This window comes from Poecilia reticulata, linkage group LG8 (assembly GCF_000633615.1).
Source record: "Poecilia reticulata strain Guanapo linkage group LG8, Guppy_female_1.0+MT, whole genome shotgun sequence".
Lineage (NCBI taxonomy): Eukaryota > Metazoa > Chordata > Actinopteri > Cyprinodontiformes > Poeciliidae > Poecilia > Poecilia reticulata.
The window spans coordinates 3,203,301-3,217,468 of NC_024338.1; the positions used below are offsets into that span (position 1 = coordinate 3,203,301).

The 14,168-nt window shown below is 37.2% G+C and overlaps 2 protein-coding genes across 3 annotated transcripts in view; one reads left to right on the forward strand and one right to left on the reverse strand.

Annotated features, from left to right (window-relative positions):
- Window positions 1-8,948, forward strand: part of prg4b (proteoglycan 4b) — an 11,533-nt gene extending 2,585 nt beyond the window's left edge. The window contains exons 4-12 of the mRNA XM_008415157.2: window positions 1,561-1,659; window positions 1,744-1,974; window positions 2,828-3,400; window positions 4,806-4,892; window positions 5,367-5,503; window positions 6,401-6,557; window positions 6,642-6,749; window positions 7,139-7,267; window positions 8,380-8,948. Of these exons, the coding sequence (XP_008413379.2) occupies window positions 1,561-1,659; window positions 1,744-1,974; window positions 2,828-3,400; window positions 4,806-4,892; window positions 5,367-5,503; window positions 6,401-6,557; window positions 6,642-6,749; window positions 7,139-7,267; window positions 8,380-8,489 (1,631 nt within the window). The 3' untranslated portion in view covers window positions 8,490-8,948. The remainder of the gene's footprint in view (window positions 1-1,560; window positions 1,660-1,743; window positions 1,975-2,827; window positions 3,401-4,805; window positions 4,893-5,366; window positions 5,504-6,400; window positions 6,558-6,641; window positions 6,750-7,138; window positions 7,268-8,379) is intronic.
- The window catches only part of tprb (translocated promoter region b, nuclear basket protein), a 27,843-nt gene continuing 22,323 nt past the window's right edge, over window positions 8,649-14,168 (reverse strand). Inside the window, exons 42-51 of one of the 2 annotated variants that reach the window (XM_008415160.2) lie at window positions 13,904-13,997; window positions 12,429-12,583; window positions 12,294-12,347; window positions 11,273-11,358; window positions 10,788-10,897; window positions 10,571-10,669; window positions 10,290-10,443; window positions 9,186-9,304; window positions 9,017-9,103; window positions 8,649-8,741 (exon numbers count right to left, since the gene is read on the reverse strand). In XM_008415160.2, the coding sequence (XP_008413382.1) occupies window positions 8,692-8,741; window positions 9,017-9,103; window positions 9,186-9,304; window positions 10,290-10,443; window positions 10,571-10,669; window positions 10,788-10,897; window positions 11,273-11,358; window positions 12,294-12,347; window positions 12,429-12,583; window positions 13,904-13,997 (1,008 nt within the window). In that variant the 3' untranslated portion in view covers window positions 8,649-8,691. Of the gene's footprint in view, window positions 8,742-9,016; window positions 9,104-9,185; window positions 9,305-10,289; window positions 10,444-10,570; window positions 10,670-10,787; window positions 10,898-11,272; window positions 11,362-12,293; window positions 12,348-12,428; window positions 12,584-13,903; window positions 13,998-14,168 lie in introns of both variants that reach the window. The other variant, XM_008415159.2, reaches the window with a different exon arrangement.

Here is a 14,168-nt window from a genome sequence, read left to right on the forward strand (position 1 = left end):
AAAAAAAAAAAAATTAATAAGGGAGAAAAAAAATCTAGTTAAAAGTACTGAGTGACTGATCAGAACATCTGATTTAATATTTTAAAATGATTTCATCCGACAGACAAAAATGTAACATTCTGTTCAAATTATATTTAATAGRCTAAAATAAATAAAAAATAAATAACATGATTACATTATAGCAGATTCAGGTAACACTTTTCCAAATCATAAAATAATACCTACGAAAACGATAATTTACAGTTGATAATACAAATACACTGTAAGTTAAAATAAGGTGAAGTATTTCCGGTGCCCGCAGGCTCAGCAGGGAGRAAATAACGTTAGAAAACAAAGTTTACGTTAGCTCAATCTGTAACTGTGTTTGTACTCCATGAATTATTTGTTTTTTCTTAACTCAGCAAAGTTACTCACAGTGGATAGAGTATTTAGAAATTTTATTTAAGCGAGTAAAAACTAAGCTCCTCTTTGCTTCCTAAAAAGTTACTCAAGTAAATGTAGCTAGTTTCTACCCACCTCCGCATTTTGCGCTTTGTTTCTCCAGCTACAGACCTGAAACTCACATTTTAAGCACCATGTGAGTAAATGTCAGGAGCTGAACTTTTATTTCCGAGTGAAACTGAGCAGGGAGATGTGCCCATCCAGCCGATTGAAGCTCTGCCAATGGGGCTTTCTTTGAAGGGCCGAGAGCCAGCAGAACAAGCCAAGAGCGTCGGCCTCAGGAGCCAAAGGAAACACAGGGCAGCGGTGTCGTTATGAGTGGAGGAAAGCTGGACTCACGTTCAGTCGCATAAAAGGAAACCGCAGAATTAAACATGAAGAATAGTTATATAATATATCCTTGCCCCTTTTTGAAGGAGTCAGGAACACTGCAAAAATCCTAACAAGTAGTAACAACTGGRTAAAGAGAAACAACAGAAAAAGTGGGGTTGCTAGCGCCTCCCCTAGCAGCAGTGGTTGCTATAGTAACCATCAACYGTAAAGCACAGCATAACTATAACTTATATGCCAATAAATGAATGTCAGGGGAAATAACTTTTTGACTAAACAGAATTAATTTGAGGGATAAATAAAGATGTTTTGACAAACGTCCCATCTATAACATTTAAAAAAAAATAAAAATAAAACCCCGTTTCATATACAGTGTAAAAACGCAAAAGCTTATACTTAGTAGTATTTTTGACTAATTTCCGATGCAAACTTTCCTAGTACATGAAAGAAGGCAAACTAACTTACAAGTAACTTTTCAGCAAGATATAGAAGTATGTTTTATGTTTTATTTAATGAAAAATTAATAGTTYCACTGGTTTGTAAAATCGATAATAATCTGCAATTGGAACCAGCAGTTTTWAAAATATATACTAAGAAATTATTTTCTTAAAACAAGCTCCTATATCTTGCTGAAGAGTTACTTGTAAGTTAATTTTGTCTTATTTCAAGTGTACAAATATAATTGCACTAGAAGTTAGACAAAAATATGTTTGTGTTTTTGCAGCAAATTCTCTCTTCTGCTTCYTGGAGATGGAAAATCCTGGCATGTCTGTCCAGATTTTGATTAAATAATTTTTCARATTTTTTCCAATTCATCTGCAGATGACAGCTCATTTACTCCAGACAGTTCGACACCGTACCCACCCAYGGATCTTGACAATGGCGATGGTGAGCAGAAACATCATGACGAGTTTAGAAAACCACTTTTTCCAGACACAACAATAACAGTCAGTATGAACCTCTCCCTGGTAGATATATTTGCTGAGATTTTTCCGAATGACGACTTGTCCACCAATGGAGATGTGCAACCGGAGGCGTCTCCAACCCCAGAGGTCAGCAGTGGTGATGGACTGACTCCAGTTGAGCCTTTSGACGAAATCCCGACAGAACCGACTCTGGTTAGAGACGATCCACAGTTCAGTACAGAGCCGACGCCTGTGGATGACATTTTTACTTTGGCAGCAATTACGACTGGAAGCACAGGTGTGTGATGTTCAGTGTTCAGATCCAGAGATATTGGGAAACAACTGGGCCCACAGCATCACAGAACCTACACTGCACTTAACAGTGACCGTAAGGTGGATTTAAACACATCCATCTTTTGTTTCACACCAGAACCATYACAGAACTATTTTTCTATAAAATAAAAAAAAGTAAAATCTCCAATTAAGCACCYTTTGCTTTTTAAATTAATTAGTTAATCTAGAACTGAGCTTTTGACATGTTGAGGTTAGAAGTATTTTTAAGTTTTTTTGCTGTAGTGTCAAAACTTTTTGTCCTGAGGGACAAAACTGGCAAATGTAAACGGGCCACAAAATTYGTTAAATCAGATGTTTGATTTTTACCTGCGTAACAATAAACACACCTTTTATGAAATCTGTGTATTATTGAGGATCCAAAACATAAATGTTACAGACTGTTACCTTCTTAAAAATAAAATAATAATAATTTCCAAATTTTTGGGGTCATCTATTGCTTTCTATTTTGTAAGCCAGATTTTTTTTTTACCATTCTTGACTTGTTGTCAGGGGCCGAACAAAATCATTTCAGGGCCCACAAATGGCCGCAATGTCCAAATGTGGCTCCCCAGGCCACACTTTGGACACTCCTGCACTAAAGGAAAGCTATGTTACTGTGTTKTAGCCAATAAACTGTWAATTTTCTTATTTAAAGGATTTTAAAMATGTATTTTTAACATTGCATAGAAGGTTAAAKGAAAAATGTGCACAATGTGGTAACTTTTTTWAATCTGATTAGTTAATTGTGAAAATAATCGTTAGYTAAAATAACCACTAGTTACAGTCCTGTTAAATTGTCATYGTTTCCCCATYTCAAGACCCTACAGAACCGACAAGTGTCGACCCGGATCAAGCAACGACTCCTCTGGTTCCCTCTGAACCACCAATGGTTGACCCTTCATCGACCTCAGAGCCASAAACTGAACCGACTGCTTCGTCCRGAGCTACAGAGACCGAGATGGAGATTTCCCCCTCAGACACACCAGAGGTCAGCCCCACCAACGCAAAGGACTTAATGGAAGAGCTGGAAAACTCCCAGCTCACCACAACTCCGGGCTCATCAACATTGGCTTCAGTTAATGAGGAAACCACTTCAAGCCCAAACACAGAGAGCAGCCCAGAAAGCATCACAACCAGCTCTCCTGATGTCCTGCAAGACGTTTCAGACGCCACTCTCACCCCAGCTGGAGACGACTTGCTCTCATCCACAGCGGCTGGCCCGGACAACACCAGTGACGGTGTTTATCCAGATGAAACAACTGCTGATCCTCCCACGTCTGAACCCGACTCCAAACCGGACCCGTCCAAAGCATCACCCACCTCTAAACCTGAGCCCAAGCCTCTGGACCCACAAACCCAGATTACAGACAACCTGAAAGATTACCAAGGAGGTAAGAACACATTTTACACAATGAAGACATGTTTTAATGAAGCACTAACTTGTTCCACGGGCGTGATTCTGTCTCAGAGACGGATGTTTCCAATTTGTGTTAAATATTCATTGCAGCTGCTAGCAGCAGGTTTTATGAGCTCTGTTGGTTTTTATTCTTCCTCTAGGGAAGAAAGTTTAAAGCTTTTATTTAGGAAGGGGAAAAGCTCTCCAAACTGACCTAGGTAATTAGTTTTTTTTTTGTTTTTTTTTTTTACCTCATTTGAGTAAATTTTACTGGATGAATGGTTACCATTTTTCTCTATTTGTGGATAAYGGCTCTCACTGTCCTTGACTGGAAAATCAAATATATCTATGACTTTGTTTCTCATCTGTTGCTAAATTTCTTTCTTTTTTTTTTTAAGATCATTTCGCCTAATTAATGTTTCAGGCAAGTTCGATTCTATGGATGGGTTGATTGTAGTCAGGTAGCTGCATTTACTTGAGTAACGTTTTGGCAGAAATGTACTTTCAGGAGTGTTCTTACCACGCTGTTTTTTTTTTTACCTTTACTTGAATAATTTTATTCATTAGCATCGCTACTTGAGTAAAATTTCTGGATACTCTACTCACTGTGAGTAACTTTCCTGAATGAAAAACATATTTTAACCAAAGATTCACCAGACACTCACCTGCAGATTTTGTTAGTTTTATACATTAGAAAAATGTTTTAGTTATTTTGTAAATAAGATRCAGTTTTGTTCTGTCTGATGATGTAATTGTTAAATATTAAATGATTGATGTTTTGATCAGACTTTTTACCAAACACTTTTTTACTCAAGTAATTTTGTTGGATGGCTACTTTTTACTTTTACTTGGGTAAAAATATGTTGAAATAGTACTATTCTTACTCGAGAGCAATTTTTTACTTCTCTATCTACCTCTGATTTCAGTCAGTTCGTGATTTAACAAGCTGATCCATTATTTCAACTTTCAAGATTTGACTTCAGAAGTTAGGAAATATAGCACACAACTGAACCCCTATTTGAAAAGATGCAGATCAATGTGCTTGAACAACATATTTTTGACTATAAGTGCTTATTAGCTCTACTTTAGGTTTAGTCATTCAAATTTACCTTCTCTGTGTACCTCTACTGTGAGCCTGGGCCCCAGCAGAGGACCTTGTACCACAGTTTAGACATTCATAATCCAGAGTCGCATCAAAGCAGTGTCTGTAGCTCAATGTATTAAAAGTTCCTTATTTTTTCCTTTTAAAAAGACTTTGCATTTAATGTAACTCTGCAAAAAATATGAAACTAATAGCGCCCTGCTTTCAATTTAATGGTAATTCAGGAATAAAAATAACCCATGTTTCCTGCTGCAGTGTTTTGATCTTTTCTTCAACAACGTCCTCATTTGTCCTCCAGATGACAGCGATGACACAAACCTGTGCAGCSGGCGCCCGGTCAGTGGGATCACCACACTGAGGAACGGCACAATGGTGGTTTTCAGAGGTCAGTGTCAAAAAGCTGGAATCTGTTCACAGTTATCTGGAGTAAGATGTTTTACACCGCAAAAATACAAAATCCTACCAAGTATGATCCTGCTTGCACTCGTTTCTAGTGTAAATATCTTAATGCACTTGAAATAAGAAAACTAAATCACAAGTAACTTTTTAGCTCGACATAGGAGATTATTTTAAGTCAATAATTCCTTAATGTAGATGAAAAAGTACTGCTTAAAAGTGAAGTAATGTGGAATAAGACATACAAGACATTTTATTATTAGTTAAAATTTCTTCTACTGGCAGATTATTTTCCTCCTACATTGTGCTGATAAGTTACTTATAGGTAGTTTTGGTTTATTTATTTGGTTTATTTACATACACTAATTCACATCAGTTCTCAACAAAGAAACGCATCAATTAACTATGCAATTTGCATGGAGGGCTGTTATACCTTCTTCATTTAGTATTGTTATTATTACAGGCCATCACTTCTGGGTTCTGGACAGAAACCTGGTGCCGAGTTCACCCAAAGGAATCACAGCGGTGTGGGGCGTTCCCTCACCCATCGACACCGTGTTCACTCGCTGCAACTGTCAGGGCAAAACCTACATTTTCAAGGTGAGACGCCTCATAACAGCATCCTGCAAAGAGATTCATTTAGAAGTACATTAAAATATACAAATAAACAATTCAATTCATTTTTTTAATTAAGAAAATAAACATTTTATTGCCTAAAATGCAATAACATTGCTTTAGTGCATGTTTGATCATTTGTAGCAAATGATTCATATGTAGCTAAAAAATGTGAAAAACTTGACTTAACATCAATACTCTTTTGGACTAATATGTTGACTATTTTTTAGATTAACTGGTTAATGATTGGATAGCAAAAGGTGCTTAATAAAATATTTTCATTTTTACATAATTTGAACCAGGTGAAGCTAAAACTATGAACTTGAGTGGGTAGAAAATATTTACAGATCAACCTTTATTTTATCTCAAATGCAAAATATTTACATATTGTTTGCATTTTTAGTTTAATTACTGATCTGAGTGTGTTGTTCCTTCAGCAAATCTATTTTTTTTTTGAGTCCGTACTCCAGTTACCGATTAATCGATTATTAATCAACGATTACTGCGTAAGACACTTGAGACTGGGGTGGAGGTTCACCTACAACACTAAACATATAGTCAGAGCAACAACGTAATGGTTTAAATCAAATCGTTTTTGTTTCAAATTTGACTAAGTTTGAACTATTTAGCAAAGAAAAATAAGCATAAGTGCTAAGTTGGTATAGAAAAGACTTGCATCTGGGATTCCCCAAATTTAGAGATGCTAAATGAAAGAAGAAGAAAAAGCAAAGATTTAAAACTACAAACTTTCCAGTCTGCTTCACAGTTATGAACTTCTTTCCTCTGATGACACGTCCAACAAAATGGAAGCGCAAGAAGCCTAAATTTCTTAACTCTCTAATGAACAGTTATAACATTTTCTTGTTTGTTGTAAATTTGCAGGGAGGAAAATACTGGAGGTTCGAAAATGATGCTCTGGACCCGGGTTATCCGAAAGTGGTTAAAACGGGCTTTGACGGGCTGCAGGGCCACGTCACTGCTGCCCTGTCTGTGCCGCAGTACCTCAGCAGGAAAGAGTCTGTTTACTTCTTCAAGAGAGGTAATCAAATTATTCTAAAGCGTTTCAATATTTTTCTCTGTAATTTCTTTCAAAAATGTTTTTGTTTGCTTGTTTTGTTTACAGGGGGAACAGTTCAGAAATATTCATACCAGTTTGGCACCAGTCCCAAATGCGGAAAAACGGCCAACGTGCCTGTTTATACCGTTCGCGCTCGACTGGTCCGTCAAGCAGGTACGGCGCAAATTAAGGCTTCAAAATAAGAACAAATATTTTAAAGATATGGATTCAATAAATATTTTTGAAGCATGAATGTTTATTATTATTATTATTGCTCAATACGTCAATAGTAATAACAGAATTATCAATTTTAGGGAGATTTCAACTCATGAGAAAGTACCCAATGAGATGAGAGGATTTGCTGACCTGCATTGTGGTGCATTTGGTTGGCACATGCATTGGTCGGTCACTAAATATTTCTAAAGGAAGCGGCAAAGTTTAGATACTAACGTTCAAGAGGGATTAACAATCCTTTTTAACATTTAACTCGGCAGAATGGACCTGAACTTCAGATCCAATCTCACTGCAGAACTGACCAATTCTCATTTTCCACCTCCTTGCAGTTTCCGTTTTGGAGCCAGCAATAAACATCCGTAGATCCTGGAAAGGCTTCCCCTCCACCATCACAGCAGCAGTTTCCGTGCCAACCAACAGAAACCCAGAGGGGTACAAATACGTGATCTTCTCAAGATGTAAGTCAGAAACACAGCATCTTATAATATTTAACTTTTTCACATTTTCCGTTATTTAAATTGGGATTTTTTGATAGACCAACACGAAGAAGAAAACTTTATGCACCCGTTTTATTTGGTTGTATAAAACAAAAGCAATGAAAGCATCTTAATGTGTTAGATTGGCTCAGTGAAAAGTCCAGATCTAAATATAAGAGAATGTGTGGTGAGTGGAAAATGGATGCTCAGATGTTCTCCATCCTGTCTGACAGAGATTAAGCTATTTGTCAAAGAATGGGTGAATCTTTTTACATTTAGATGGAAGGAATGTCAAAGAATATCGTAAAAACTAGCAGCATTGATGATATGGAAAGTTATAAACATTTGAAGTTGTTTAATGAGTTTCTTATTTTGGAGTGTCATTTTGTGGTTTTTATCCCTTATTATTGTACTTTAACATCAAACCTGATAATGGGACTAGAGATGGAAATTAGTCACTTAACTATAATCCCATGAATTTACATGTAAATATTCTTTAATACATATATTCCACATTTTTAAAGAAACTTTGAAAATATTCACCCAGGCAAGCATATTTTGTAAATAACTTTTCCTTTTGGTTTTACTTCACATCCATCTTCAGGTTTTGTGGGTCTATTACAAAATCCCAATAAAATGCAGAGTGTTGCTGCAAAAATACGATATAAATAGATGTAGATATTTAAAAATCTTAAATTGAATGTCAAGTCGATTCAGCATTGGCTCTCAACTAATCAGAGTCAAAATCTGTCACTATCACTATTTTGACAGATTTAGCTTCATTTCTAGATATCCACTGTTAAATCATTGGGTAGGCACAGATTTTTCAAACAAAACTTGAATATTTGTAAGCAGCAAATGTGTTTTTCTACATCTATTTTGTTTATATTAGCAAGCTAAACTTCAAAGGAGTTAAAAACCTTGACATTACGTCCAGCGCGTTTAATGAGGGATGCTAAGCAGATGTACAGATCGTTAAATGTGGAGTGTAAAGCATCCTTTAAGAAATGGAAACTTCCACCAGCATGAAAAAATACGCTGAAATGCATCTATTCACAGAATATGTTGACCAAGCCACACCTAATGTTTTGCAGCGACGGCATACAACGTGAGGATGCACGACGACCGACCTGTCGTCACCGCTCCGAGAGCAAATGTGTCGCCGAAAACCGACAACTTCTTCAGATGCCCAAAGAAATCCTAACTGGAAAAATAAAACAACAAACAAAGGAGCACGGGCTAATTTCAAACAGTTTTATTTTCTGATTAAAACACAGCATCACAGCATCAACATGAATTTAAAAAAAATTTCAAATTAACAAAATCTAGAACAAGAACATGGATGAATGCAGATCTGAAAGTTGAATGGCGTCGCCTCCAGTTAGGAATTAGTTCTGATTAGCGCTTCATCTCAGAAATCGTCTCCCATGGAAGCCACGGGGAGGGAAGGTTTGACCTGTGGAAGACAAAGTTCAACAATGATGTAGATTCTGTACAGTTACCAAGTATTAGTCAATGTTGTGCCTGCATATCATCTCCTGGCAGTTTTGGTTAATGAGGCAACATTTTATTAAAAACACTGTTTGTGCATAAATAAGTGTGAACATACAATTTTGTTTTTAAGGAAAATTGGAGGGCAATAAAGACCAAATGTGAAAATTTTGTGACTGTTTTCAATTTTCTTCAGCTTACAAAGTTCTTTAGAACCACCAGGAACAATAAAGTTGTTACCTCCTCTCTTCATCCGACCTCCACGGCTGTCCTGAAAGCGCTGCAGCTGTCTGAGCTGTCCGGGACGAGCGGGTTTAGGGATTGTATCTGCAGAGATCAGACATTTATAATCACATCGGTCTCACCTGGTATCCCAGACGGCCATCATGGATGAGTTTTAAGGATTTACCTGCAGAGCTGGAGGAAGGCTCCTGGCTGGTGGAGGGAAGGTTGGCCTTGTCAGACAGCTGGCTCGGCTCCTCCTCTCCCTGTGACATCACAGCATCCAGAGACGCTTCAGCACTGGGCCTGGAAAAAATAAACATGTAGGATCACAGCTGGAAATCTTCCACCACTGCTGTGTTTTCCAGGAAGCTTAAACTTTTAAAGATCGTTTCTACTAGGGATGCACTGAGTGCAGTTTTCTGGCCAATCGGCGATTGCTGATCTTTAAAAACCTGACCTGCTGATTCTGATTTTGGCCGATACCCATTTTATTTTTGTCTGAAATGTTGCTAAATATAGCAAATAACACCGAGTTGGCAACAAAGGGTATTGTTAACTGCAAACATGCAGTCATGACCTGGTCTATCAGTCAAACTTCTCTCACAGCAGGGCAAGAGAGGACAGAGGTTGATTTTTAGACCTTTGCTGAGGGAGATGAGATCGGCTTCGCATGCAAGTGTCGACCGAGGAGATTGGTGCAGGTAAATCAATGCACTTCCAGATTTTACCAATGTTTTATATCAGGGCAGAAACAATTTGTCGGATTCATTGTGATGAACCGACTATTGAAATAATCGTGAACTAATTTAGTAATTGATTAATCATTAACTGGAGTGAACAGAAAAAAAGGCCATTTGCTGAAAGAACAAGATACTCAGAGCAATAATTAAACACTGTACAAAGAATGTCTACAAAATATAAATGCATGCATAAATGTTTATACAATATGCATTTTAAAAAAACTTGTAAATATGTTCCACCCAAGTGGCAGTTTTAGTGTTTACAGAATTAATCTGTTTCCTGCTGCTCTGCATTGTGGGTCTTGTTGTTTGGTTGCAAAAAACAAAACAAACAAGACGAGACGTGGAGCGACTAAATGCATGCATAAGAACAAAAAAAACAAACAAACAAAAAAAGCCAAAGAATGACGCAAACAATATGTAAAGTTATGGTCATAGTGTGAAAAGAAAAGTAATTTTTAAAACTCTCAATGTAGTTTATCAAATTAGGACTCCAAGATGCTTTAAGGTGGTGTGGAAACCGTGAAGAAAACAAAAAAAAAAATCACCTCTCCGTGTCTGGCTCCAGGAAGATCTCTCTCTGCTCCCCGGCCCCGGCGGTTCCTGGCAGCACCAGGCCTGGCGTGGACGTGCTCACCATGGGAACCGACTGCGGGGCGAGCTCCGTTGTGTCAGACTGTGCAGCCTCCGAGAAGACAGTTACTGGAGATAAAAGGAAACTTTATCTTTACAAACGGCAGAGACTCCAGAATCTGAAACAGTTGGTTGTATTTATGAAAAGGGTCGAGATAAATGAATGAATGTCTTCGTGTCAGACTGAGCGAGTTACCTGGAGCTGCAGCTTGCAGTGGAGTGGTGGGAACGCTGCGGCCTCCCGACTCTTCCTCATGAGTCGCCAAGAACAGAGGACTTTCAAACATCCCAAGACCTGGAGAAAATAATTATTTCACCATTAAAAAACAAAGAAGATCCCATTCTTATTGCTTTGTTGTATTAAATCACTATTTTTTTTTGTGTAATTTATTTTTAAATGTGTGATGGATTACCTCCTTGCGAGGCGAGCTGGCCGAGGTCAGAGTGCGAGGAGGAGCTGGTCTGAGGCACGTCTTCTGAAAGACCAAACCTGAAGCGAGGGACTCCAGCAACCTGAGGAGAACTGACAACAAAACAAGATGAATCAACATGAACTAAAACTGAAAACAAGATGAAACAAAATGAACTAAAACTGAAGATGAAAACAAAATGAAACAACATGAACTAAAACTAAAGCTGAAAATTGTCAAGAGTTCACCAACAGACTGTTATTGCATTATACGTAATAAAAAGTTTTTCTTATTTAAAAAAAGAACAGAATTATTTATTTGCCTATTTTACTGTATTGGTAACATTGTCTAAAAAAGGCTTATTGGGTTAAATGAAAAATCAGCAGAATATGCCAATTTTTTGTATCCGATTACTTGTCAGAATAATTGAATATTCAAATAATGGTTAGTTGCAACAGATGTATATTCTACAGCTTTTCGAGACGTACTGGATAGCCTGGTCAAAGCCTTCTGAGAGAGGGGGAACCAGAGTGGGAATGCTGGGAACCATCCTGTCGTCTTCTTCAAAGAAATGCTGCTGGAGAGCAAGAAAAATACAATTTAATGCTGATAATCACACAAAAACAACAAATTTACAACAATAACAAAGCCTAATCACATTTAAGCCAACTAAAAATTCCTGGCTGAACACTCAAAAATATATTTCCTGATCAGTGAAAGCACCATTATAATGTGTTATCAGGGCAGCAGATTCGTGATCCAGTGACTTTCCACTGGTTAGCTGCAGAATCGATATTTTGAAATGAAGTGCAGGAAAGCACAGAGATGTAGAAAACTTTTAAAAAGGAAACTGCATTTTCCACATGTCTGATTTATTTCAGCTGCGAGAAAGCGAGAGAGAGCTAAACTTTTGACTCCAGACTTCATATGATCGTCAGAACAACCAATAGGTGAATCAATTAGTAAAATATTCATTAGTGGCAGCCTATTTGCCTCTAATGTAAATAATAGCAGGATAGCTAGAAAATATTTTGAATGGCACTAAAAATAAATTTAGAGACAAAAACTGGAAATAGGAGAACAAAGTTTATTTGGTGCTAAGCCTGTCACAAGAAGCAATTAATTAATTTCACGATAAATTAAAATGATCTTGATAATTTCTATTCTGACGATTAATATTTTTTGAAGGACAATTTGTTTATGGAGACTTCATAATCTACTTTATTTATGGTTTTGGTTGTGTGTTTTTATTTCCATTTAATTGAATTTTTTTTATTACGTTTTGTTTTGGATGTTTAAAATATCTCAGTTCTAACATTCAGAGTTCTTTACAAAATTACAGTTTATTGGTCTTTAAGAGGACAAACTTGCATTATTATACCATTATCAATATATTTAAAAATGGTCTTAAATAAAAAAATAACTACAGGGACAATTTATTGTCCAATAAAATGAGTTACTGTGACAGGCCAATTTGGTGCACGTCTAATAAAATAAAAAGTGACTTACCGCATTGCTGGCCATGCCAGGATTGAGTCGGCCCACTGACTGCCGACGGATTCGCTGTTGGAGACACAAAACCGGTTAGAGGAGAAACAAAAACACCCAACAGATCTTCTACAGAGACGCTCGCAGTGTACGCACCTGAGCAGATGGTCCCAGTTCTGAAGACTGAGCGGGATGGATGTTGAGTTGGGGCAGAAGCTGCTGCACAGGTCGCCGTGGCGACTGGGGCATTCTCGCTCCGGAGCTTGTGATTGGCTGTTCTGTTGACAAGGCCTCCATTGGGCTTCCCTCAACTGAAACATTTCATATGGAATTAAAACAAGCTGCTAACATTCAATGAAAGTATTAAACTGCTAATCATGGTAAACAAGGAAAAAAATAGAATATATGGTGCTGAAAGTAGCAAACTTAAAAGACAAAGTAGAAACAAAAATGGTACAGTAGACCTCCGGTGGATTTTTTGCACAGAATATATCTGAAACATATGTAAAATATTTAAAACATCAACTTGGAAAGTTGAAACAGTTTCCAAATTGCTTGCAAGCTCCTGAATTGGCGCTTACAAAGAAGCCAATCCAAGAGCGGCATTCGTTTCCTTGAAGTTGATTGGCTATAGAACAGAGATAAGGGAAACTGTAGATATCAGCCAAGAGGGTTTCCACTGTGCTTATTATTGCCCATAAAATTAGGCAGTTATGAGTGTTTTAAAACAGGGACTCGAGTATTTGTAGATTTTGTTTTTACAAATATGGATTATCTGTTATGTATCTATACTGAAAGATTTTTTAAAAATCCATAGCAGACCTAAAAACATTATTTTATTTTTTTTAAGACGTTTTCCAACTTAACTAGATTTTGTTTCTTGGAGTATTCTCAAATTAATTACTTCTTTATTTTACATAGTTATTAAATAATATAAAAATCTAATCAGATTTAGGGTTTCTGGGCATTTGTCTGAGACTTAATCCTCCAGTTTTTCATGCAATTTGTGGTTAATATTTTAAAATGCAAATACAAAAGTTCACTATGAGTGTCAGGCTTTAATTATAGACGCGTGTAATAAACACCAACTGGAGAGGTAGAATGGACAGATGAAAAGATGGAAGGCTGAAGGAACGTTCATAATTTGGGAAAAACATAAAAAGAGGGAATACATTTTCCACTAGACTATTTTCTCTTTCCGTACTAATCCAAAGGAGGAAAATTCTTAAATCATAAATACTTTAATAAAAATAATGAGTACATTTAGTCAGTGATAATGATTTTGAGCTTTCTGCTTCTACAGTTGACTGCCTTTAAGGTCAGATCTCATAAAAAAGCAGGACGTTTTGAAATTTTTTTTTCTTTTAACCAAAGCCAATACTTTGCACAAAAATATGAATATCTGACCGTTGTCAACATATAAGAGAAAATCCCCACATTAGTTTGAAAAATAACGACCGTCCTGTGTTGGAGAGGATTTACTTTGGCCAGCTTCACCTTTTCTCCCCAGCAGATGTTTTACGTCTTTTCCAGTCATCGCTAAGTGGCAGATAACTAATTAGAAGCCGCGGTGGAGAGTATGAATCAGATCTGCGCAGTTCATGTTTTCGACAGGGTTTCCTGGATCTTACAGCTTGGTGTCTGGGAATCGGCGGGCCTCTGGGTGGAGTCTGACGCCCCTAAGCTCTCCTCTGTCTCAGTGCCTGGGTCGGTGACATCAGCTCCCTGGGAAGAGCAGGAACGCAGGAAAATTATGAAAGAAAGCAAGGAAAAAGAAAAAATAAATATATAAAAATGATGGATATTAAATGTTGAATGAAGTGAAGGAAAGGGGAAAAACACAGGGGAGGAAGATGGGTGAATGTGAATGAAGTTGGCACATGATTGCTTAGCAGA